Source organism: Pinus tabuliformis, chromosome 3_2, assembly GCF_031772625.1.
Source record: "Pinus tabuliformis cultivar Carrire ecotype Pingquan chromosome 3_2, CPIR1, whole genome shotgun sequence".
Classification (NCBI taxonomy): domain Eukaryota; kingdom Viridiplantae; phylum Streptophyta; class Pinopsida; order Pinales; family Pinaceae; genus Pinus; species Pinus tabuliformis.
The window spans coordinates 157,915,490-157,942,124 of NC_142302.1; the positions used below are offsets into that span (position 1 = coordinate 157,915,490).

General features: G+C 37.8%; 1 protein-coding gene across 6 annotated transcripts; it reads left to right on the forward strand.

Annotated features, from left to right (window-relative positions):
- The first annotated feature begins 7,250 nt into the window (after positions 1-7,250).
- Positions 7,251-23,216, forward strand: LOC149180287 (putative ubiquitin-conjugating enzyme E2 23). 6 transcript variants are annotated; one of them, XM_089416004.1, is made up of 9 exons: positions 7,251-7,530; positions 8,495-8,767; positions 8,941-11,171; positions 20,183-20,329; positions 20,443-21,186; positions 21,283-21,352; positions 21,928-22,067; positions 22,181-22,492; positions 22,582-23,216. In XM_089416004.1, the coding sequence occupies exons 3-9, from the start codon at positions 9,099-9,101 to the stop codon at positions 22,870-22,872; spliced, it is 3,777 nt and encodes a 1,258-aa protein (XP_089272130.1). In that variant the 5' UTR covers positions 7,251-7,530; positions 8,495-8,767; positions 8,941-9,098; the 3' UTR covers positions 22,873-23,216. The 6 variants fall into 6 exon arrangements, with proteins under 6 accessions (XP_089272130.1, XP_089272129.1, XP_089272125.1 ...); XM_089415999.1 differs by lacking the exon at positions 22,582-23,216 and adding an exon at positions 8,185-8,400 and having other exon boundaries at positions 7,253-7,530; positions 21,283-22,350; XM_089416003.1 differs by lacking the exon at positions 22,582-23,216 and having other exon boundaries at positions 7,252-7,530; positions 20,446-21,186; positions 21,283-22,350.
- Positions 23,217-26,635: the final 3,419 nt, after the last annotated feature.

The following is a 26,635-nucleotide window of genomic DNA, read 5'->3' on the forward strand; positions in this document are numbered from 1 at the left end:
TAGTACTAGTTCTTACATAGAAAGATTTGGAGGGAAGTTAATACCCAATTTCATTCACGAATACAAATCTTGAAGGATTTAAATTAAATTATCCAACTATTAGCCTACATGTTTATGTGGTGTTTTCAAGCAACCAAATAATTTAGGCCTAATACTCTTAAGAGCTATACAAAAGCAATTTTTCCACACCCAACTATTATCTAATTGTTCATTCAACAAGAACCTAAGGAAAGATGAGGAAATTGGATGGTAGGCATCCAAGAATACAATTTGGAGTGTAAACCAAATAAGATAGTATGTGGTTAAGAACCTTATAAGTTGGTTATAGAATCATAACATAGATTTTTAATTGATGGAGATGGATGGGAGAATAAGTTCTTTGCTTACACTAATGAAAGTCCTAAATATTCTATCCAGTGGGTATTCATGATATAGTGACATTTCTATTCATATTCATTTAATTTCTAGAGCAAAAAGGACTATAAGATTGAAGGTAACACAATATGAACTCATAAATGGTAATATTTTTAGACACTACTACCTATTAGTCTTGCCATGAGGTGATAATTTTTCTTGCAAGAATCTATTTTTAATGTCTAATGACCTTACTCTAGTTGTTAAATATAGATTACATGTGCCTCGTGATTCAAACTTGTGTTTCAAATTATAGTTCTTGAGAATAACCTTATAATATTGATTTAAATAGTGTTGGTGGTGCTCTTGGCCATCCCAATAGTACTTGTGGTAGATAACTAGAACATTTAGAACCTAACTAAGTACCCTTCCAATCCTCAAGCCACCTTTTTTAATATGGCTTCTAGGATAAGGGCTTTAGGGTCATAATGTTGGAAAGACTAATTTCATCATCATAGCAAGGGAAAAGTCTTAGATTAACAATGAGGTTAGATGATTCTAGTGCAACTAGGGAACTTATTTTACCTTTTTTCTCTCTTTCTTTTCTCTAAGTAGGATGGTAGGGTCAATTAACTCATGGGGTTGGATGGAATATAACTAGGACTATAGCGGTTTAGATGTCCATGAGGAACATGCACCAAGTGTGCTAGACACCCCTCTAGGCATAGCTCAAGAGGGTGACTTGAACTATTTGGCAAAGGTGGAATTAGAAGAGTGAATAAAGTGGGAACATCTACCTATTATTTCAAGTTGGGTTTTCCCTAAAAGAGTATTCTAAGATAATCCTATTTTTTCTCCAAAGTCTTCAATATTGATCACTTTTCACCTTTTTAATTTGACCATATTGACCATCTTTCTTCTTCCATTTCTTTCTCTCTTCATTTTTCTCCTTAACTCCATATTCCTCTTGAGTCTTAATGGCCTCTAGTTCCTTACCCTTTTGTTATGTTTTACCCCCTTTACTCTCCTTAAAGCTTTCATAGAAACTATGTAAGGATGGGAAAGTTTTGAGCTTGCATTGCCATCGTATTTGGTATTTGTGAGCCTCCATTCTCAAACCTACAAATTAAATGAGGCTTTCTACAAAAGTCACCATTAGCCAAATGGGCTAGGGTACTTAGTGAATTCTTATTGGTTAAGGGTATCTAGTGATGGGATCCTTCAACTAAATCTTCACATAGTTGTTTGATTATGATTCTTTATGAGAAAAATCCTTGTTGAATTAATCTAGAATTTAAACATGGATCAGGGGGTGAAACCTCCAACATCAATCTTCCTTAACGATGCCACAAATTTTTACACTGGATGAGGAACCTCTTGTTTATCATTTCTAGGTGATGGATCTTAATGGGTGGCAATGATCTAATCCATTCATGACACTTAAAGATGTTGGGTATTATATTTCCTTAATTTATACAGGAATACGTATATAAATGATCATTTTTGGCAAGGAAGATCACCAAAATTCACAACTCAATGGGACACTTCATCCCTCTGATGGGATAACCACTATGTTTAAGTGTGCCATTTGCCCCAACAACAATTATTTTGTAAAGTCATGTATCCCCTACCACTATAGGTGTCAAAGGAACATCAAGGTTTATTGTGTAGTCCAAATAGGGGCAAAAGATCGAGCTCCAAAGTGGACTAGGTTCATGGTCCACTTAGTCCACCTCCCTAATAGGCCATGTGTCAAATTACTACAAGAAACCCTTAGAAATTAGACATAACCAATGTCGCACGGGAAGGGATGAGAGTGGCTACGCTTCGAGTTAGGAGGAGGGTAGTCAACAACTTTATCAATTGTGATTTTTTGAGTTCCATGGGGCCCCTTGAATGGAGGGAGAAAGATATGGCGCCAAAAGAATAGGATTATAGCGAAAAAGGCGAAAACCCTTAAAAAATTTCCATTTCCAATATATATATATATATAAAAATAAAAATCTTTCTTTCTTTTTGTATGAATTAGATTGAAGGAGTTATTACCAGAGTAGAATCTCACTTGCACAACTCAGAGTCAATCCTTCAAATTGTCACTGTAACATTCAATTTTTATGCATAATACTCACAATTACACACCAATAGTAATGAGGAAATCTAGATTTAAAATGAACAACATTAATACTGATAATCCTAACCACTCAAACTACCCCAAACTATATATAACCTATCACATAATTTAATTTATAAAAGTATATTTCCATGTTTATGCAATTTAATCTTTCACTATCATTTATTTAACTATCTCTTTAACAAACAAATAAAACACATATATAGTTATACTAATTCAATTTTATCTAAACCTTATAAATTATTTATCAAATTTCTAGGATTAAATCTTTTTAATTTATCCAAGGGATAAAAAATATGCTCAAAAATTAAAGTGCTCAAAATTGCTCAAAACTAGTGCCAAATCGTAGATCTCATCGTTCTAATTCCAACGATGCTTGAATCGCCTCAATTCAACACCGTATGTGAAAGTTATCATGTTATGAAATTTTTGGCAAACAACTAAAAAGTCAACTTGTAGGGTTGACTGGGTTACTAAATGGGCAAGGCATACAGGTGACATGGCTTTAACATTAACAACTGATTGGAAAGTATGGTGTGAAGTACAGATCAATCACGTGCTGACATGTGACCCAATCATACAAGTCAATTTGGTAGGAATTTCATTGGTTGTTGGATTTTGGGTGGACAATTATGAGGCACCACGTGGCCCTCAGTTTTCGTGCAAAATTTGTTTGAATGGGTTGACCACCCTCCACTAAAATCGAACCCATGACTTGCAAATTATAACTACCATGTTGAACTGTTATACCACAACCATGTCACTTGTTATATAATGAGCACCACATATATTTAAATTCAATTTTCCAGCATAGGTGGGGAGTAGGGCACATGGCCCAACCCCAATCATATCATTGTAACATGTCCATTGTGATAGGGGAGGGGGCGGGCAGTTATTCGTAGCCCCAGTTCACATTAAGCTCCACATGATCGACGATATGGTGGAAGGGTGGGGCACGTGGCCCCAACCCTGGTCACATATGACAACAGGAACCAAGCGCTACGAGAGGAGAGGGCACGTCTTGTGACAATTGGCCCATGCTCGACCCAAGGCCATATGTCACACAATAGGACCGTTGGCAGAGATTCGGGCGGGGGCGGGCACGTGGCACCTTGTCGCGTCCAACCCCCAGCCATATTAGTAACCATATGATTGAGACTAGAGGAACATGAGCAGACATTATTGGTGTACTTATGCGTCCGACAATTTGCATCATTTGTAGAATAATCGATGCCGATCTTGAGCGAAATTGTTGCCTGGTAGTTTCGTCAAAAGCAAATTTTGTTGGATGGTTAGCTAGTTTTGTCATTTTGCAGAACAAATAATAGAGAAATGAACCAGGAGGCCTATCTTGGTCCTTTTTTAGTCTTTTTGAGCCTAGAAAGAGCATACACAGGGGTTTTTGGGTGTTCTGGACACAATGGTAGTATTATTTTTGTGATTTGAGGATTGCAAGTTGGACAATTTGCAGAGCCAAGTCCTTTTATGTTGCGGACAAACATTGTTTTGAGGCCATATGGAGACCTTTTTTAGCACAAAAAGTGTCTAGATAGGGGTTTCCGAGTCTTTCGGACGCATCTGCAACATCTGTTTCTTCATTGGAGCAACAAGTTTCAGTCTATTCTCAGTATGATTGTGGAAAAATACCATTTCAACACTTCATTATGAAGTAGTTGGATTTGTGCTTCTTGATCTCAAAATGAGTACGAGGACCTGTTGCCACATTCAGTGAGAGAGTTCTTTTCTTTTGGCGCCATCATTTCTTTGCTAAAGGGAGTCAACTTATGAGTGAGAGTTCTCTGAAGGAGAACATTTCTTTGAAGGAGAAACAATGCCACTCTATAAGGAGGTTTACTCTACGAGTCAAAGATTTATAATGTACTTTTTTTGTTGCTGAAATCAACAGAGAAACCTAGACATTAGAGTAGGGCCCGAAGACATAGTCCACGCTGGACGAACTCTGTTATCACTTGGTTGTTCCCTTCTTCATTTTTACCATGTTGGATTTCATGTGATTTTGTTTCATCTTTAAGTTCGTTTAAAATTAACTATTCATAGTTGAACAAGTTACGAACTAAGTTAACTTTTGAAGACCCAAATTTATCAAAACTTGAGAAGTGTCAAAGGATGGTCGATTTTCAGATCATTAATATATAACATTTTCTTAAATATTATATTTAAAAAAATACTCTTCCTTACTTACATACATTCTCCTTTTCAGAACATTTTGCATATTACAAACCTTCTTGACTTGTTAAGTCAACACAACTACAATGATGTCAAAACGCTTCTCTCCCTTCTTTTTGATCATAGAAATAAACTATTAAAGAGCACCATTGAATCGCTCACCTTCTTAAGGTCTGATAGATCATATTGGTCTTTGTGGACATTAAACATCATCATCATCATCATCATCATCAAATATATATAGTTGAAATTGAATCTGGGTGGGGAGGATCCTATCCATTCCTCTCAACGACCTAAGACAAACCCAATTGAGTTGTAATTGGGTTTGTCTTAGGTCGTTGAGAGGAATGGATGGGATCCTCCCCACCCAAATTCATTTCAACTAATAACATGATGATTTTTTTTTAGAATGCAAATTTCACAATTGTAAGTCATAGTATAGAAGAGTTTTTGGGTATCACTGTGTAGAAGAGTTTCTAGATATGATTGTGGATAAGCATTTCAACCTAAATCTTCACACAATTATATCTATAAAGTTTTCTACACTATAATGAACTTTGATGTAATTGATGGAATATATTCCTCATATAGAATATCTATAGACATCTGTCTATGAAAATAAAATAAAAAATATTTTTATTTTTTATTTTTATTTTTTTTGTCGATCAAAGATTTTTCATTAATACTTCAAAAAAGTACAAAATATATCTTTTGATGACTCTTCTCTCTCGGCCTCACCCTGACCCGATTTGTTGGCCAGGAGAGAAAGATTGATACAACTAGCAACATGCCAAAATGCATAAGATTTCAAAAGACCACAATTGTTGAGGTTCCAAAAAATAGAAAGGATACGAACAAAACCGACCAACATTACAAATTACTAGGATGAACTATAACATGACCAACTTTAGGATTACAAGGAGGGCGAGGTTGCCCATGAGCATGATACTCAAGGTGTTCTATCTAGGCCTCTAACCTGTCTTACCACTGGAGAGACACTAGATGTTCGAGTTGGTCCCATTGGGCTTGCTGAATGTCCTCCATAAAGTCCATTGATTCAACTTCATGCTCTGACATTTGCCTGCTCATGTCCACCACAAGTGCAATAATACAATTGACTTGTCGTGCAATGAATTCCAAAGTAGGGAGAGCCACCGTGGATGCAGGGGTTGGAAAAACCTCCTGATCAATTTCACCAACTGACATTACCTCCTCGCCATCCTTGTCCTCAGCTCTCCTTGCATGACCACTGTGTCCTGCCAAGCCTCCTTGGATGGCCCCTACCCATTGCACTCTACGCAACATATTCCACTGAGGTCTCAAACCGCTAGATCTCCCGACCTCCGAGAATTTAGAGCACCAAAGCAACCACACATAACACAAACTATTCTCCAAGAGATGCGTTGACTCGGCTTACATCGCCCCCCTGGGAGAAGCAACCAAGAGAAAACGAGGAGCATTTGAATAATACAAAGGGCCTAAAGGACCTTGCCACCCCAAAATTCCAAAGTACCTTTAGTAGAGAAGAAAAGATCTCACCAACCCCAACTTGACCATCTAGAGACAACACACTAACCACCTCAACACTTACCACAAAGAAATAACATAAGGAATTGAGGCTTAGCCACAACAACCCTGGCTTCCAACACTGATAATCCAACAAAACCTCATTGGCGACCCAAACGAAAGCTAGATCGACCTAGAGCACCTCAACACCAACAAACCAACACTCAAAATTGATGACTAGGCAACTAAAGAATATGAGAGATATTACTAGAGCCAACGTTGCAAGGACCCCATCGCTAGAACCTTGCCAACTATAAACCCAACGCAGAGGTAAATAAGGACTTACCCCAGAAGCCTAAAGAGAAACCACCTTTACTGGATAATTCTTGACAGGATTGAAACAACCAAGGACAAGGTATGCCAATTCCCAACGAAATTGCAAATTTTCCTGTGTTGCACTAGGTCTAGGGTCCCAAACAATGAAATACAAAATCACCTAAACCAACGTAGAAGTGAAGCTCCACCACACAGACACAAACCTTGCAATATAGTTGCACTATTCCAGAGTACACAAGAAGCTAGCCTGTGCACTCATATCCCACTGCGTATGGCTACCAACAACGCCCATCAATAAGACTAAGCACCACAAAGTTCCCCCTTAATGTATTCACCATGATCATCGAAGGCTCCAAATCCTCACATCCACACGCCACACTTGTCATATGACATATTCATGTACCTTCCACTTTGAAAACGAGGTGCACTCCACAACCCCTGTCCCATCGTTATCACCATACTCTGCCACCCCGAGAAACAAATATTATTATTATTTTTTCTCCAAATTAAATTATAAATCACATTTTACTATAATAATATTATTTAAAACGTATTTCGTTTCGTAAAAATATAAATTCTTAACCAAATATTTATAAAACGTATTTTGTTTAGTAAAAGTATAAATTCTTAACCAAATATTTATAAAGTAATATTAAAAATAAAATCAATAATAATATTATTATTAAAAATAAACTAAAGGTACGGGGAGACCTTTGTACCTTGCAAACATGAAACTACCCACTAACCTTTAAATTTAGGATTAACGTCAAGCATTGTATCTGCAGTGCCCTGTTTCAGTCTGAAAAAACGTTGACATATATATTTGTTGCAATTGGAGGTGAATGGAATGCTAATACAGTAAAGAAAGTAAAGTCGCATTTACAGGAGGGAGAAGCTTTGAATGTTAGAGTTGCAACCATTTATTCATTTTGTCCTTCCTAATAGGATTTTGGCTGAAAATGTTGCTTCATATTTGGCCCTAATCTGACTTAAACTCGGGCGCGCCGAATTTACAGGTAAGTTTCAGCTAACTTCTGTATACCAAGTGCTTTGAAAATAATGGAAGAATGGACATTCGACTCGCATCTCAGTTTACGATGGTGAAATCGTTTTCTGATTTCGGCCATGGATTATTTATCGTCTATTTCGTTAACCGTATGAATTGAACTTCACTTAAATGAGTTTTGCACGTGGGTTTGATTTTGAATTTGTCTGCTTTGTTTGCCGGTCACAGGTACTGAAGCTTCTTTTTTAAACTCCAAGGAATACTTGCCTATTTGTTGGATTTTATTTGCGTAATTTATCTGTTAATCATTTCCATTTAACTATCAATTTTTTATTCTGTCGTTAAAGGATCCCAAGGCCTCAATTTATCTTGCATCATGCCTGCCTGTTCTTTTCTGGGATAATATTATTAGCATAAGGGGGATTTCGGCTGATAAACAGTCATACATATTTGAGCTGGTTGAAGTATGTTTATTGAATAAAGTTTTAATTAAAATCTCGGAAGCTATTTTGAAGGATGTTTATTGAATTGAGTGTCAGAGGACTATTGTGGGATATACACTTAATTGGGATTCAGGCAGAACATCAAATCAAAATCTGTTGTCCAAGTATATGGCTGGGGAGCATTTTTCTGGTTGCCTTTTTAATGTAGTTGTGCTCTATAGGGGGGTGAACGTAAGCAGTGTAACGCAGTTCGAGTTCTCCTTCAGGCTTCTCTTGTTGCCAACTATTCCTTGGCACTTTTGATCCCAAAAACTGTGCAGCAAAATTCTTTTGCGGCTCTTTTCAACCACCGGTCTCTTTGCCAATTTCATGTTAAAAGATTGCTTGGCAAATCTGTTCAGATTTTAGTAGGGTTGAGTTCCATTTTAACCCCAAAAGTGAGTTAAATCCGATTGTTACGTATTCAGTTTAATTTCTACATTGGCTATTGTCTTTTAACAGTGTTAAATGCTCCCTTATGGACAATTGCAGCTGCTGTATATATTAAAGAATCCCATATACCTTAAGGATCTATAACTAGGGCATCGCATTAGCTGACATGCTCTAAGAGGATAATATGGCTTCCTGCTAAGACAAGAACAAATTTGATTGCTACATATGGGATTTCATAGATGCTTATACTGCATCTTGGATGGGTGTCAAAGGTTCCCTTCTTGATGGGGGCAGCTGCTGTATATATTCCACGAGTCTGAAGTATTAGTTGGATTTGTCTGCAGTCCATCATGTGATCTGATATTTGTTAATGTAAGTATCTTAGTTTCCTGCTAAGAAAAGAACCATAGAGTCCATGAAGATGTGTACACTGTTATGGAGTTCAAAGTTTTGACAGCAGTTATGAGGCCCTAGGAAATTACTAGTGCACATTATTTTTAGCCTTTTCCCTAGCAAAAATATTCTAAAACTTGTTTTAATGGCAGAGGTATACAAAATTGAAGGATCTCAATATCTGATAAGCGAAGGTGGACGTTTTGTTTAGTTTGGAATCTAAATATAAAGGTAGCCCAATACAGATTGTTTGTGCACTGGAGGCCTGACCGTTGCCTTCTCTTTGAGCTATTTGTCAACAAGCATTTGAATGGGAGACATATATCATGATGAAGAGAGTCATTCTTCCAAATTCACAGATAGATCAGTTGGTTGTGATGCATCAGTGGTTGCAGGGAGTAGTTCAGGTGTGAGCTGCACTTTGGAGTCTCCTGATGTTAGTGGACAAAGCTGTACATTGACATCTTCAAGCCTTTTGGAAGAAAACTCTATACGTGATTCAGCAGGATTTTTCCAGAAAGGTCAAACAATGCAATCTGATGTAGGCCTTTACAGAGAAGACATAGTCCAATGTAGACAACATGAAGGTTTAATTGGGATGGTAACAAAAGTTGCTGGTGATTCAGATTCAGATAGTACTAGTAGTGACAGTGAAGATCCAGATGAAGATGAGTCTATTCCAGAGGACTGTGCACGGGTTGTCTGGACAAATCTTTCTGAGACCACTGAGAAAATCAGTGACATTGAGGTGCTTGACAGGGGCTTCTTGCATGGTGATATAGTTGCAGCAGCTTCGGATCCATCAGGACAGACAGGCATAGTGGTTAACGTGGATCTTAAAGTAGATTTGTTAACTCCCACATCAGCTACAATAAAATATATTTCCAGTAAAAAGCTTCAACGAATAAGGGCGTTTGCAGTGGGTGATTATGTAATTCATGGGCCTTGGCTAGGCAAAGTTGATGAAGTGGTTGATAATGTGACAGTTGTATTTGATGATGGATCAAAATGTAAACTGATGAAAGCTGACCCTGATCGCCTTATCCCAATCTCCAAGAATCTCCATGAGGATACACATTATCCTTATTTTCCAGGGCAGCGTGTCCGGGGCAGTTCTTCAACAGTTTTCAAGAATGCTCGATGGTTGTGTGGTGCATGGAAGGCAAATCGTATGGAAGGCACAGTAAGTAATGTGGAAGTGGGATCAGTTTATGTCTATTGGATTGCTGCAGCACATACTGGTTACAATTCTCAGTCAGCTACCATCCCTGCAGAGCAACAGGACCCTAAACGGCTAAAGTTATTGTCTTGTTTTTCATATGCTAATTGGCAGCTAGGTGATTGGTGTCTACTTCCTGCATCTGAAAGGAGGATGTCAGAAGTTACTTTGCCTGTCACAGATGACATGGAGGCTTCTGTAGAGAATGTTGCCTCATCTTTCTCAGTTTCTGTTGGTGCTTCTGTCTCAAAAACAGAGACCATTCATGCAGGAACACCTGCAGGCATTGACAGCTTGGCTGTACAGGATGCTGGTGGCACTATTGTCTCTGCGATCAAACGGACAATGCATGAAAGTTTGGATATTGACATAGAAATGCTTGGGGGCAGTGTCCCCTTACCTACTTCTGATTCTCAGAATACAACAAATTCATGTTTAAAAGAGACAGCATCTGATAGCTGGGTTACACATCGAAAGAAATTTCGGAGACGTGTTATCAAGCGTGATAGAAGACTCCACAAAAAAGATGAGGTTCTCAATGAAGCACTATTTGTGGGAAACAAACAGACAAAGGTAGATGTGATATGGCAAGATGGCACAAGGACATGCAGCGTAGATTCTAGAACTTTGATTCCCATTGATAATCTTGGGGATTATGACTTCTTTCCTGGACAGTATGTATTGGAGAAGGTTTCAGATGATGATGGTGAGGCTTCTAATTCTGGACGAATAGGAGTTGTAAAAACTGTGGACTCAAAGGAGCGCACAGCAAGAGTAACGTGGCTGAAGCCTGTGGATTGTCCAGATGATGCACGCAAATTTGATGGTGAGGAGGTAGTAAGTGTCTATGAGCTAGCTGAGCATCCGGATTACAATTACGTTATTGGGGACATTGTTATACGCCTATCTCCCATATCTGAGGCAACAGAAGTGCCTGGCATTGGCAATCAGTTGGTTGGACAAATAGAATGTAGGGATGAAACAAGACCCAACAATGTTGTTGAGACGACAGTTCTATGCAAAAACCAGAAAGCTCTGAAGAAAAGACAGAAGGCAGAGCTTTATGAAAGTCTTGATGAATCTAATCTGTCCTGGATTGGGAATATCATAGGCCTTAAGGATGGAGACATTGAGGTAGCATGGGCAGACGGAATGGTCTCGAAGGTATGTTATTTTCTTGCTTGATTATAATGGGATTTTGAAGAGAAAAGTATTTTGCATTGTGTGCTTAAGTACCATATTTTATCTGAGAAATTTATCACTGCTACATTTATAGCTATTAATCCTCTCAAATATAGTCAAGTAGTTCCAACACCCTAGTATTGTTTGCATAAGCATGAATTGACCCCAATAGTGGATAGAATTAAATTCATCTCTTGCCAGTCAGTTCTAATGGGCCACTGAAAGAGAGTGTTTTGCATTGTGTGATTTTTGTGCTAGTGAAACACCCTTTGTTTAGGATGGAGTATGAAACTTTGTTTTGTATACAACAGGAATGGAGGGTGCAACAACTGTATAAACATGGTCTCAGCTAGCCAGTTAATTCTTGTATTGCGCATTATTAGTTCTTGTCTTTGCTAGGGATGATAGTGAATGCTTTATAATTATTGTGACATGTTATGTATGATACAGCTGATCAGAATGATTTATCTAGTTTAGCAAAGCTTAAAAATCTAACAACTTTTGTAAACTAAGGAGCTCGAATGTAATATTTATCAAATAAGATTGCAAATATATGGATGACTGGATTATAGCATTTATAAGTTATGTCATTCAAGATATTATACAATATATTATTGGGATCACCACCTAGTAATTCATTAAATATTAAGCAGATGTGCTAAATTGATGGCTATCTCATAACTTCCTAGGATAGTTTATCTCACTGACTAAATCAAAGTTGTTCTACGGACTACATCAATTTCCATGAACAAGTATTGTTGTGATGTATGATAGATTTTGTATTTAGCCCAAGGGGTTAACTCAACTGGTTGTCTAAAATGTTGTTGGCCATTTGGCTAGTTCCTTGCCAGTAGCTGCCTGGTTAAGGCAAGTTTTGAGCAGTGTTACAACAAAATCTAGCAGCCTAGTGCAAAACCTCACTGGGCAATCTAGGTCTTATGGCAACAATGGGATCCACAACCACGATCACCTTGGTGGCTTCTCCCCTGTTGTTTTGTGGTTGGATATTATCCCACAAGGGAGGCTTCCTTAGCAAGACTTAGAGGTTAGATGATGTAGGAATCTAAGCCAAATAGATTTCTAAGGGACTTGCAATTAAACACCCTAAAGGATTTTCAGTAAAGACAGGCTCAGGGGTGGACAAAGAGTGATGAAATAGAGAGAAGTACTGGCAAGGCCTTGTAGTCTGAGATATGGTCTATAGATGTTTTCCCAGTTCCTGTCCTTATATATGCATGTTTAGGAGCTCTTGTCCCAGCTTGTCGGCAGGGTCTGTATTCGCCAATAAATAGTAGAACAAGGTAAGGGCGAACTAGCTATCCCCTGAACCATTCCCCTGACCATCCAATTGTTAGGCCCACAACCCGGCTAGGCAAGGTCAAGTTTACGAGAAACCCAGCTAGGTGAAGTGAGAGAGTACCGTAGAAAGTATGATTTCCCACTAGCCACCATCAACTAAAGAATGCTGTTATAAGTTAGGGTTTTATAGATATGCAGATTTACAGCATGCAAAACAGTGTAACAGCAATTAAAACAGCCTAGTAATGGTAATATCATTAAAGGTTTGAGGTTTCTCAAGGAGGTAAACAAGAGATAGGTCAAACAATGGTTTTCAATGGCTGAAAATGCACAAAACAGCAAAATAACCTAGACGTCAGCCCTAAAATAAGGTGTAAAATATGCATAAAATGATTGATTTTTCTTTTTAAACATTAATGGATGCAATTCCTACCTAAATGACTATAACATGTAGGTGCAAAAGTGCTACAAAATGCAGTTTTGATCAAACCCTAACCCTAATTACCATAAATTTTAAATGAAAGGAATTTAAAGGTTGATTGACACACCAAGACTAGTGCCTCTAATCAATTGGGCAATGGAGTCAATTAGGGCAAGGTCAAGATAGAAGGACCTTGGATAGAGAGAGGATGGAAGACAATTTGCTTCACTTGGGAAACCCTAACAACTTTCTTGTGTAGGAGATTTAAGGACAAGATGCAAGAAAACTAGTTCCTTTGATGGATACTTGATGACAAATTTTGCATAAATACATAGAAACAAGAGTTCACAAAAGATATTGCACTTTTTAATATGGCATATGGAAAACCCTAATTTCAGAAATTTCATGCAAAATGGAAGAAAATAGCATTAAACTTACATCATTCAAGCAAGCATCACTTCATCAATCCAAAGAAAGCCTCTCCATGAAAAACATATCCTCCCCAAGACAATTCACACTCTATTTAGCCATTGCGTCCAAGAGAAAAGAGAGATTTGAAATGATGAGTGTGTCTGACAATGGTCTAAATAAATTTGACTCCCCTCTATTTATATTGGGGTAAGCAAGCCAAATTTCGTTAATTTACAATTAAAAGCCTTAAAAGTTTGTATGAAGTGTCCAACAAGGCGAATAAGTCACAAGGCAACCTAAATATAACTTTATAAAATGATATATCACAATAAAATGACATATTTCTCCACTCGTGTGGGACAAAAAAGCTCTGCAACATGACATCATCCTCAATAAATGAGAATCTCCATCAAGTAAGTGATAAGTGGGTCCAAAAGTGCCCCTCACTCCAAGATACATCATCAAAGTAAATGGGTGCATCCCCAAGCCACATCTCATCCAAGACGTCATCGTTAAGAAGTTCTTCAAGGATCACCATTGTCTCTTAGGCTTAGAAATAAGGCAATGCCCAACAAGTAGGTACAAGCCCAACTTGGGGGTGTCTTGGGTCCTTTGGAGCACATCATCAATCTTGCCAATGACTTGACTTCTTGGCTTAGCATTTAGTGGAATCCTTGATATACTTTTGGGATCCCAAAAGTATATCAAGGATCATCATCGTCTCTTAGGCTTCGAAATAAGGCAATGCCCAACAAGTAGGTACAAGCCCAACTTGGGGGTGTCTTGGGTCCTTTGGAGCACATCATCAATCTTGCCAATCACTTGACTTCTTGGCTTAGCATTTAGTGGAAGGGGCCATACATCCACGTGGAGGCTCCTTAAGGGTCAATGCTCATCTCTAGAGGGGCAACACTAAGGTTGCAATGATTGTAAGTGTTCTCATGCTGGGCTAGTGTCTACTTCATGGTGCTGCAATAGGATCCAAACCATCCTTCAAGGGATAGCTAATGCATTTATGAGAAACCACCTTAAACATACCCTAAAGATCAAGTGAGATCAACATCATTAGGTAAAGAAACCATTAAAGTATTATAGCGGCTCATATTTAATGCTAGGGGCGTAAAAATGTTTCACACAAGCCTTTTGTTCAAATGTCTTTCTAGTTGATGATTTATAAGCAAGTTACCACACTTGTGTTAGGGATGATTATATAATTACCCCTACTAGGTGCTTCCAACCTCAAGGGGAAGGACAGTTTCTAGGTAGACCCATCAATCCGTAGGTGCATGTGATAGATGTGTACATAGAATGGGAAAGACTTTGCATGTTCAATACCGCGGTTTATTGTTCATCGAGGTTGGGACAATATAAGTTCCTTTGATTTAGAGCGAGAGAGAGAGCAAAATATGCTTTGGAACTGGGAGATGGTTCATGAGGGGGGTAGAACTCAGGCTAGGCTTTTGCCCACATGCTTATTATTAGTCATGGCTATCTTTTGCATTTTTCATTTTCTTTCAGTTGTGGCCATATATGCTTTTATCTTTCAGCTGCATCAACCTCTTAGGGCAAAGCTTCCAAGCCCTGACGTAGAGATGTGCATATAGGGTACCAGTACTGGTGACAAATGACATGAACCCAAAGAAAGGAAATGAATATCAGAGATAGATGGAAAATGACGAGTATGGATTACGTTGGGCACACTATATTAATCAATGCTTATTATTCATGCCCCTCCTGAAAAAAAGACCTCAGGGGAGGTCACACTGGACTAGGGGCAAAGGATAACCTCCCAGGTGAACTGTGGAAACAAGGGTATAGTCAAGAGTGGCCAATCATCTAGCTCAACCTGTGATCCATATTAGAATGCCCTTAACATTAAATGAAAGCACATAATTACAAAAATGGTTAGTGTACCTTCCACTAGATTACCCACCTTCCCTTAAGAATTATGCTAGATGGGAGAGAGCATTGACTAGAGCATAGGTGGAGAGGTTTGAAGTAAAGCTATTTGTGGATTATCATAGGGATCCTGGTTAGCTGGTTGACCAAAGGTGAGAAATTTATTTTCCTTTACCCACTTCTGTGGGTAACAACCAGTATCTGATGAGTAATCTTATTGTAAAAAAGGAATGATTACTAGATGAATTTCCCTTAAGAATGCTTAGTATAACTAAACAACTATCTACCATTTAGAGGGATTTGGGGAGAGCTTTGTTGCATCTCTCTTAGGAATTTCACATGCAAGTAGTTGAAATAGATGGAACTCCTGTGATAATTGTAAATATTAAATGTGGTGATATTCATAGTGTGTGTGTTTTCATTGTGTTATTTGTGCATATGATGCACGAAACGTCTAGTTAGGGGCCATACTGGTACTCGAAACTTGGTGAAACACCAATTGTCGTATTGTATGACGTTTTGTGATTCTCAAATGTCATAAGGTATGACTGACGACATTTTGTGATTCCGAAATGTCTGACGGTACGATTGACAGTGTTTCGGTGCCATTTTGGCCAAAACTGGCCGTGTTATGCTTTTTTTTTGGGTTTGTTTAAGTGGCTAAGAAGGGTGTGGGTCCCTTCTGTGGCCCAACAACACTAAGCTAAAACTTTTTTTTTTGAAAGTTGAATTCTCTAGAAACCACATCAACCTTTTCTTTTCTATAAAACAACACTTCATTCACTCATTTCTCACACATTCTTCTGCAAGCGGAGCTTCCTATAGCAACAACAAGCATTTTAGTTGTGTTTTGGAGCATTGGGAGCAAGCTATGGTGCATTTCTAGCAAGAAGAAGGGCGTGGGAAGCAAAAAGAAGGTTGTGGGAAAGAGGGGCGTGGGTAGCAAGAACAAGGGTGTGGTCAACACTTGTTTCAGTGAGTAATTTATTTTCTGTTTTTGCAACATTCATGGCTTCTCAAAGTTGTTTCCAATGCCCCTAGATCTACTCAAGCAAGAAAGAGGAGGGCACTAGTAGTAGAAGAAGAGTTATCCAAGCCATAAAATCTAGTTAAAGACAATAGGTTGTTGGAAATGATTGACAATCAAGAGAGTGAAGAAGTTGGCTCAAGAGCAAGGGCCATCTTTGCTTGTAAGTTGTGGCATCCCTTTTAATGTGGTTCGATCCCCATATTGGCAGGATTTGGTGAGAGCGATTAACATAACCCATCAAGGTTACAAGGGGCTAAACTATGAAAAACTTAGAGCAATTTTGCTCAAGAAAGAGAGGCAACTTCTTGATGATGTTTTGAAACCAATTCGTAACTCATGGGGTAGCACAGGCCTTTCCATTATCTCAAATGGTTGGACTGATACAAGGCATAGGCCATTGATTACTGTCATTGCATCATCACCAAAAGGAGCCATGTTCATAAAAGCAGAAATTTGTTTGGGTGAGGTAAAGGATAGTAAGTTTATTGCTGAAATTTTAATTGTTGTTATTGAACAAGGCGGGCCAGAAAATGTGGTGCAAGTTATCACAGATAATGCACCTGTTTGCAAAGCTGCAGGCCTAATTGTTGAGAGTAGATACAATCACATGTTTTGGAATCCTTGCATTGCCCACAATCTCAATCTGATTATAGAAGAGATTGAAGCAAAAACATAATGGATTAAGAAGGTCATAGGGTAGGCTAGGGAGATTATAAAATTCATCAACAACCACCACTAATCTCAAGAAATATATCGTGAATGCTCCAAAATGGAGTTGCTCAAAGTTGTTGAGACACGGTATGCCTCGAACTTCATCATGTTGCGTCGCCTTGTTGAAGTTAAAACTGCATCAACGAGTATGGTGGCGGGTTCAACTTGGGCTAAGTGGAGACAGGCAGATTTAAAGAAGAGAAATATGGTGAAGAGGGTGTTGATTGATGAAGATTGGTGGAGCGAGATTGATTTCTTGCTCAAGTTGACATTACCTGCATTTGATCTTCTCTGAAACGTAGACATAAAGAAACCTTTCCTGGGAGAGGTTTATGATGGCATGGATATGATGGTTGAGAAAACCGTGGAAATTATTACACAAGAGGCTTCCACTCTTCCTTTTGTAGATTTTGATTTTGTTGAGCAAGTGAGGTCCATCATTGTTACGGGGTGGAATGGCTTCAACATTCCATTGCACACTTCGGCACATGCTCTAAATCCAAAATTTTATGATGAAGAATTCAATGCTCAAGGCAATGGGAAGAAGAATGCCTCACATAAGGACAAGGAGGTGGTCTATGGAGTGAAGAAATCCTTTCAGAGGTTGTTTCCCGCTTCTTTACAAATTGATGTAAGGGAGGAATTTGCCTGTTTTACTGTTGGATTAGAGAATTTTGCAGGCATGTCAACTTTGGATGAGAGGAGGACCATGAACCTGGTTAAGTGGTGGACTTCTCATCGGGCAAATGGTGTTTATTTGCAACGTCTTGCCACTTGTATTCTATCACAAGTTGCAAGCTCCTTATCAACATAATGTAATTCGAGCACTTATAGTTTCATTCACTCTATGAAGCGCAGAAGGTTTAGGATCTTGTATATGTTCATTCAAACCCATGCCTTGTCTCGTAGGGGTGAAGAATATACAAGTGGACATCATAAAGATTGGGATGTGGAAGCAGAATGTCCAGACTTATAGCTCTCGATTGCTGCCCTTGATATTAGTGCCAGTGGCAATGCAAGTACTGGTAGAGTTGCCTCTTTTGCTTAACAAGCATCCGGTTCTATATTTATTGATGAGGATGAGGATTTTTATGATTAATGATATGTTAATGTAGCCAATAATTGTCTTTAACTCATGTTTTATTTCAGTTTTAGCACATATAGCCTCATGTATAAAGGCTGATTTTGGAACCTTCAATGTACAACCTCATCTATAAAGGTTGGATTTTTGCATCATGTAATCATCTCTAAGAGTTTATATCGACTTGGTTTTCCTCCTAAAATGACAATTTTGTGTCTCATTTTTTCTTTCTTGCAAGATATATATATATATATATATATATATATATATATATGGCCACTTTTAGACGTTTTAGCGTTTCGTGCAACTTAGATTTGTGCATTTGCTGTGAATGAGCTTTGGATTTGTTATAAATTGGAAGCCTAATGAACAGCATGCAGTTATGTATGATTGAAAAGTAAACTCTGCTCCTTTGTAAAATTATACACTGATTTTTATCCTTCAATAAGAGTATATCCTAAAATACAGCTTTCACTACAATCAAAATACTGATAACAACACTTTTTAATGAGCAGAGGGCTCTTTGATGACTATCACACTATTGTAAGACGTTAACAATAGTCACACACAGGGAATGTCCTCTCTGCTCACTACATCTCGGCATGCATTCATTTACAACCATTCTTTTGCACTAACATACAGCCACTGATGCAGCCGGTTCTCTGGTTGATAAGGTTGATGAGATAAAATTTTCCTTTATCTGCTTGGCTGTCAACTAATGGACTGATAAATGGTTGATACATGTCAAAAAGCTTTTAACTGACTAACTAATTGATTTAAGAAGTATTGGAGTCTTTCCAGGTTCTAGGGACTGGTCATTGATGTGTTGTTGATTCACACCTTTTCTGGCACATTGACACTTGATGTTGTTGATGTCACCTACTGTCAAATTTGATGTGGATCTTGAAACTTCCATCTACTTGGACTTACTGACATAGGAACCTGTTAATTTTCCACCACTAGCCTTCAGCTCCAATAATCTCCCACTTGGTATTTACTATTTTCACCAAGTTCTCCAATAATAAAGTCACTAGCATAAGCTTCATCCACAGACTTCTGTTTGCAGCTTTCCTACACTCCCCATTTCACCTTGACACTGATATAGCTTGTCATAATCATTCCCTGATATAGCTGATTTGTATATTTTATATCCTAAAACTGACTTGTATTTTTTTAATTTTTTAATGTAAGTATTTTTTAAATTATTTTTTAATATAATGTTATCTAACACTAATGCAGAAACATCTCCCCCATATTGGGCTGTAGAGAACCTCTCTACTCGGTGCAATAATTGACTTTTGATCATTACCAGCCATCAGAATGTTTCTCAATAAAACCCAAAATATTGACCTCCAGTGAAATATATCTCACCTCAAAATAGTCAAGCCTCATCGTAAAGTTGTCTATTTTACCTCATCTTAACACTACTATTTTCAGCCAAAAAGGTTTCTATTTGAGCATCACATATTGTAACACCATTGACATCTGAACATGCATACACAGCCAAGGATGGATCATGTGTTTTTCCATTGAATGTTTTTGAAAACAAATAGCTTCTGCAAAGGAGCCCACTTGGACTTGCTTAGGAGAAACCAGTGATAATTTATGCTTTTGATCTGGTCAGGCACAAGGGTCAATCATAACTCCATGTTTATTAGGCTTCTATGTTTTGAAGTGTATTAAGGATGAAACTTCTTGGCAGAGGTGATGCTGCCAAATGAGCAGACACCTTCCAACTTAGTTTTCAGCAGAAATTCTCCTCGTTGAATGAGAATGATCTCAATTGCCTAGATGGTGCAGCAAGTTTTTCATAACAGCGAAGACACCCTTAATTGAATTGCCACCAATTTATATGTGGTAGCAGGCAAATTTCTGTTTCTAGGATTTGGGACGAGGATTTTTGGTCTCTACAAAGGGATAAAGGGGAGATCTGCTTATTTGTCCCTCCTCCTTTTTGTCTACTACTTGGGCCAAACAGTTGTCATACTTTAATATTTTCCCTACTTGCAGATCTTTTATGTAGGAAGAATGGTCTGGTAGCTTTTGTAGATCAGAATGATATGGCTATGTTAGAATAAACAGTGTGAATTTACTTTGGTAATATTATTGTGTAAAGGTTACATTTTTTGTTCATTATGTAGGTTGGACCTCAAGCAATATTTGTTGTTGGTAGAGACGAAGATGATGCATCAATCCAAAGTAATGTTGAAGAAGATGGTGAAGATGATGCTGCAAGCTGGGAAACGGTTGATCCTGATGCAGTGGATGCACTTGAAATGGACGAGCAGGTGGTATTTATATTTTAATGAAATGGATTACATTGGTTTGTTTGCATGTGTGTGGAGATTGATTCTTAAGATGTAAATAAATTATGCTGTTTTTGAATTGTTAACATGAACAGCAGGAACAGTTGGAGCAGGTCAGAGAACATACTGATTTACAGACTGCTCCAGATGGTGATCATGATCTGGCTGACCAGAAAAATGTAATCCAAGAACATATTGATTTACAGACTGGGGCAGATAGCGGTCGTGATCTGGCAGATCTGAAGAATGAATCCCAGCCAAAGGAGATCATATGCCAGCAGAATGAAGGCAATCTGTCAATTCCTCAAGCTGCTTTTGGATTTGTTGCTAGGATTGCTAGTGGTTTATGTCAGTTTCGTCGGTCCAGAAGTATGTCTGATGCATCAAATCTCAGCTATCAAGAATGTGCTTCTCAAAAAGATAATTTTGAAGAGATGCTTGATAGGAATGAAACAGGAAACATTCAGAAAGAAGAGATGGCAATTGATTCTCAGGATCATCTATCTGACCCTAGCACAGGTACTCAGGAGGGATCAAATGTGTCAGGTGATACAATTGTGATCCCGATGAAAGATGCTGATAAAGAAATGCAAAATGATTCAGAATGTATGGATGGCAGGGATGGTGAACACAATATAAGTCTTCAAGGTGGCATAGAATCGCCTACAGGGGCTGATTTAGTTGAATTGACATCTGGTAAAATTGATATGGAACAGATAGAGGATGAAGTTATAGTGCCTAGCTTATCCAGTTCTACTTGTCATGACCCAGGTCACTTCAAACACTTTGATAGTGTAAGGGACTCTGTGGGACATTACTATCTGAATGAAACAGGCCAGGTCATCCTTTTCTCATTCCTTTAGTGAGCTTTTATGCCAAAAGAAATTTTATTTTTTCACGGAGTATGACTGAAGTTTTTGAACATCTTGTTGCAGCCTATTAATGAGCGGAAATGGATGAAGAAAATTCAGCAAGAATGGAACATCCTTGAAAAAAATTTACCAGGTGATTTCTAAGCCATGCAGACCTTTTTCTACTGGTTTTGCTAGATGAAGTCATAATATTTACAGATATACTGTTAGGGAATAGTTTTTCAAGGCACTTAGTTATGGTTCCTTCTTTTTCACCTTTTGTTGCTTTCAGCCTCGATATAGGAGTTGCTTTCCCATGCCTGCATTGTATTCACATGGGTGTACTCTTTAGTCCCATTGACCTACTTTTGTGGTCAATTTGTTGGGCATTAAGAAAATTATCTTATCTTACTCACTTTTTATCCGGGAGTGTAAAGTTTTTCAGTGCTATGCATTTGAACATTTACTTGAATTGATCATAATTTCTTACCATATGGAGTGTCTCTAATGCAGTTGGAAAGAACAACCCAACAACTATATGCATTAGTGCAACAGTTCTATTCTTGTAACCAAACTGTGCCTGAGCATACTTTGTACTCGTGTAGTCACAGAAAAATGTAACCAAATAAAATTATGTGCAGACAGTATTTCAGGCCCTCTACTGTGTTGGTTGTTAAAATAAAGGTTTTTTCAATTGTATGATATATAAACTCTGCATTGATTGGACAGATACAATTTTTGTTAGAATATATGAGGATAGGATGGATTTGCTGAGAGCTGTGATTGTTGGAGCAGCCGGGACTCCGTATCAAGATGGACTTTTCTTCTTTGACATTCATTTTCCATCTGAATATCCCGATATACCACCTGTAAGCACCTCATTAGAACTGTTTGATTTGAAAGTGAAATTGAAATCTAAGTTTTGTTTTGAGTTTCAGTATGGAAGTATCATATGGCTTTTTGTTGACTTTTGACTTTGCAGTTAGCTTACTACCATTCTGGTGGGTTACGGTTGAATCCAAATCTATATGAGAATGGAAAAGTCTGTCTGAGTCTTTTAAACACATGGACAGGCAAAGGGAATGAAGTCTGGGATCCAACATCATCAAGCATTCTACAAGTCCTTGTTTCCATTCAAGGATTAGTACTAAATTCTAAGCCTTACTTTAATGAAGCCGGATATGACAAACAGATTGGTTCTGCTGAAGGGGAGAAGAACTCTCTAGCATACAGTGAAAACTCGTTTCTTTTATCATGCAAGTCAATGTTGTACATACTACGCAGGCCCCCAAAGGTAAAATTCTGGGGAGATTTTCATTTCTGATTATCTTGTTGAACTTGTTTGTCGAAACATTTTAAATCCACTGATTGTCGTCTGTGCAGCATTTTGAAATGTTTGTCAAAGAGCATTTTAAAAAACGCGGTCATTATATTCTTCGTGCATGCGATGCATATATGAAAGGGGCTCAAGTCGGATCACTTTCAGAAGATTGCATGTTGCCATCAAATGCTGGGACAGTGTCTGAGAATCAGAATACTAGTTCTGCTGGCTTCAAGCTTATGTTGCGTAAAATTATTCCAAAACTTATTTCAGCCTTAAGTGAAACAGGAGTAGAGTGCCAAGAATTTCAACAGTCTATACCCAAAGAATCTGAGGTATTATGTGGATTATAAGGTAAGCATTTATACTTGGGTGCTAATAATGGGCAAATACCATAAAAACTTGTGTGCTAATAATGAGTAAATGCCATCAGGAAGTTGATGCGCTCGATTGTGACTTGGTCCATACATCTAGGGTTAATTTTTTCAAAGGCTTTATGTGACATTCAAGAGGGCACATATTGTGGCAGAAGTTGCCAACTTTATCATGCCAAATCTCTTCATTATTTTTTTTCTTTCAGATTCTGGAATATTCGTGGCATGTATTGTAGATTTACCATATTGCTGTTGATGTTATCTCAAGGCCTTTCTCAAGATGCAATTATGCATGGAATTGCACTATGATTTGTTAAAAAGCACCGAATGTTATCATACCTGATCTGGTGGTTCCCTTAGATGCTTAACACTTCGGTCATTTTGCTCGCTCTTTGTATGGATTCTAAGTGACTACGAGATTTTCAAACTAACCTAAATATTTCTTTCTAGTAAATGAACTGAAATATTTCTTGTAAACACTTCTATTCCTTTTGCATTCTTATACAGTTTTATATTTAAGAGGTAAATAATAAATTATGAAAATATTCTTGTACTTGTTTATGGTTGATCTCATATGAATTAGCAGTCATATAAATTAAATAGCTGTTAAATACAGATAGTCATCAATCCATGATAAATATCAAAACACTTATTTCGTGATACATTACATTTTGATAAAATTAAAAAAATTCATAAAAACTAACTAAACTATAAAAATAAACTAAATTATAAGTTTATTTTAAATTATTATTTTTTTCCAAGGAAAAAAATCGGTAACTTTTTATTAAAAAGATAACGAAAAGTTACACTAGCAGATGCATTGAAGCATTCCGTATGCTGCCGTGAAGTGCTTTCGCACTCCACGCAACGTTAGAGAACTAACGTGTACAAAGAAATAAGAATAAAAGAGGCAAAAACTGAAATCCGGCAGTGAGTAAAACTCGCGCATCAAACCTTTCGCCACTCTCCTTGAGATGGCTCGATCGAAGCAATGACTAACTGTGTCTCTGTATTCTGTGGGCTGGGTTCTCTATTTTAAATTATTATTATTGTTAATTATAAAATAATTAATATATAAGTTCAACAAACGTACATTTAGAAAACATGTAAGAAGATACTTAACCAAGGAGATTCAGCCTCTCTTTACCATGGAGATAAATATTTATTAATTAGGCTTTGTTACAACACCGTGGGCCAATACCATGGTCTATCAATACTATGCCAAAAAATGCCATAACTCATTTCAGGTGACACCTATTCATATGACACCTATTCATATTTTTTTTAATTAATAATTTTAATTAAAGAGCAAAAAGGGCATAAATTACTTTGGAGATAAATCTCAACCTTTGATTTGTGAAACCATAAAAAATATTCTAGAATATTTTATGGAGGTTAAATCCCTACCATCCACTATAAGATACTCTCTTGAGATATCTCAAATTTTCCCTTTAAAATTTTGAGCTTGGATTGGGTTTTCAATGGCACATTTTGTCAAACTTTTTTCAATTGTTGTAGGTTCATTTTCCTTTATATTTGCTTTCAAATAAAATACACAGTGCTCAAAATACATGAGTTTACTCATAACTCGGCAATAACTAATTGACATTAAATTTAGAGAAGATACATACCACTAATAGATAGAAGAGATGTAGTAAGATACAACCATATATATATATATATGGTCATACAATGTCTATGCCTAAAGACTTAACTCGCAAAGATAATATTAGGCTGATAAATAATAATCAATAACTAAAGCTCCTCCTTCAGGCTTCAACCAACAATCACAACTTTGATAAATAGCTCGAATGGGTGCCAAAAAGATGTGCTCGACCCCCTTTGTAAGCTTCGTTTAACCACAACTTGACCCCCTTTGTAAGCATTGTTCTCAACCACCAAAGGTTTATATGTTGTCCGGTTAGCCCGAGGAGGCACACATCTTTATGCTTAAATAAACTCAACCACAAATGATATAGCTCGACTCTCCTGGTTAACGTTTGATCGCCTCACAGGAACAACCACACAGTAGATAAACATGTCCCTTTAAGAACACAAATTAGCTAGCAAAGGAACATCAACTTCGACCCGTATCAGACATGAGAACTCGACCCCTTTCTCCATGGACTCGTCCAACAGACTCATAGATAACTTGTCGTCTGTCTTCAGTGGAACTTGGCCAGTAATGTATGGAAGAACTCAACGTCTCTTCAACAACAGTCTTGGTCCTAGATTTGACTTGGAAGTTTCACTTGAAAGAAGATATATAGAATATACAAAATCAAAGCTTAAATCAATTTATAACACTTTGAAAACTTAGTCTAGCTCTGCCATATTGTCTCATTTGAAGGACTTGGTGAAATCTGAGTGATCGCGCACCCAAATCAACTAGGGCATATGGTTTCAACATCGAAACTAGAAACCAATAGTAAGGGTTTCCAAAAACTATTGACTCTTCCTCAAGAGTTCTCTATTTTTTTCTCAAATTGGCAAAACCAAGAATGAGAGTCTCCTCATTTCCCCTCTTTTATAACTCATTCGCTATTTTTGCCACCATTTTACCTTTTTATTTTAATAAAGCCACTTTAGTGGATTTTCTCACTTTATATTTTCAAAGTGATTTTTTATTAGCCTAAGACCCTTGTCCCCTTTTCATCACTTTAGTTTTTTAATGTTTTCTCTTAGGCAAATCATGTTCCTTGATTAATTTTTTCCCGCCCTAGCCTATGGGAACCTTATTAGGCTAGTGAACCCCCTTCTTTATGACTCCTAAGTGGATGGAGACATTACAATCTTCCCCATCCAAGACTCAAGCATCTTTAGTCCCAGATGTTGGAGCACTTATTCCCCTTCCCACGCAACATCTTCAATTGACATATTTTTCCATTTCACCAAGTACTCCTTTATAGTCTTGTTCCTTAGCTTTGGCTCCCTCACTTCTAGAATTCCCTTCAGAACTAGTATTAGTTCCCCTTTATCGTCCAGTGGCAAAAGCTCTGTAGAAGACACTACATGCTGACCCAAGGTCCTTTTGAGGTAAGAAATGTGGAAAACATTATGAATCTTACACCTCTATGGGAGCTCTAGCTCGTAGGCCACCTCCCCTACATGCCTCATAATCTAGTAGGGTCCATAAAATCTAGGTTAAGCTTCTCTACTTCTTTCTTCTTGAGCGATCATTGCCTATGAGGCTACAAAAGAAGATATACCTTGTCCCCAACCTCAAAGCTACACTTTATTCGATGCCTGTCTGCATAGATTTTTTGTTGGTTTTGGGTCATCTGCAAATTGTCTTTGAGGACTCATGGTATATCCTGATTCTCCTGAACCTAATCCTTAGACAGAGGAGCTCAGTTATCCCCAAATACTCTATCCATGAATGTTGGAGCTTCATATCCATATAGGGATTTAAAGGGTGGCATTCCAATTGACACGTGGTAAGCGGTGTTATAACAATGTTCTCCCAAGTGTAACCACTTTACCCATGCTTTTTGCTGGCTAAATACATAGCCTCTGAGATAGCCCTCCAACCATTTGTTGACCATCTCGGTTTGTCCATCAATCTTTGAGTGGTAGCTAAGACTAGGCATTAGCCCCATTCCAACCAGTCTAAACAACTCCTGCTAGAATCCTCCCATGAACCTGTTATCCCTGTCACACACAATGATTTTTGGCAGATCATGCAATCTGAATACATCTCTAAATAACAACTCTGCCACTTGTGATGTTGAATATTTGGAGG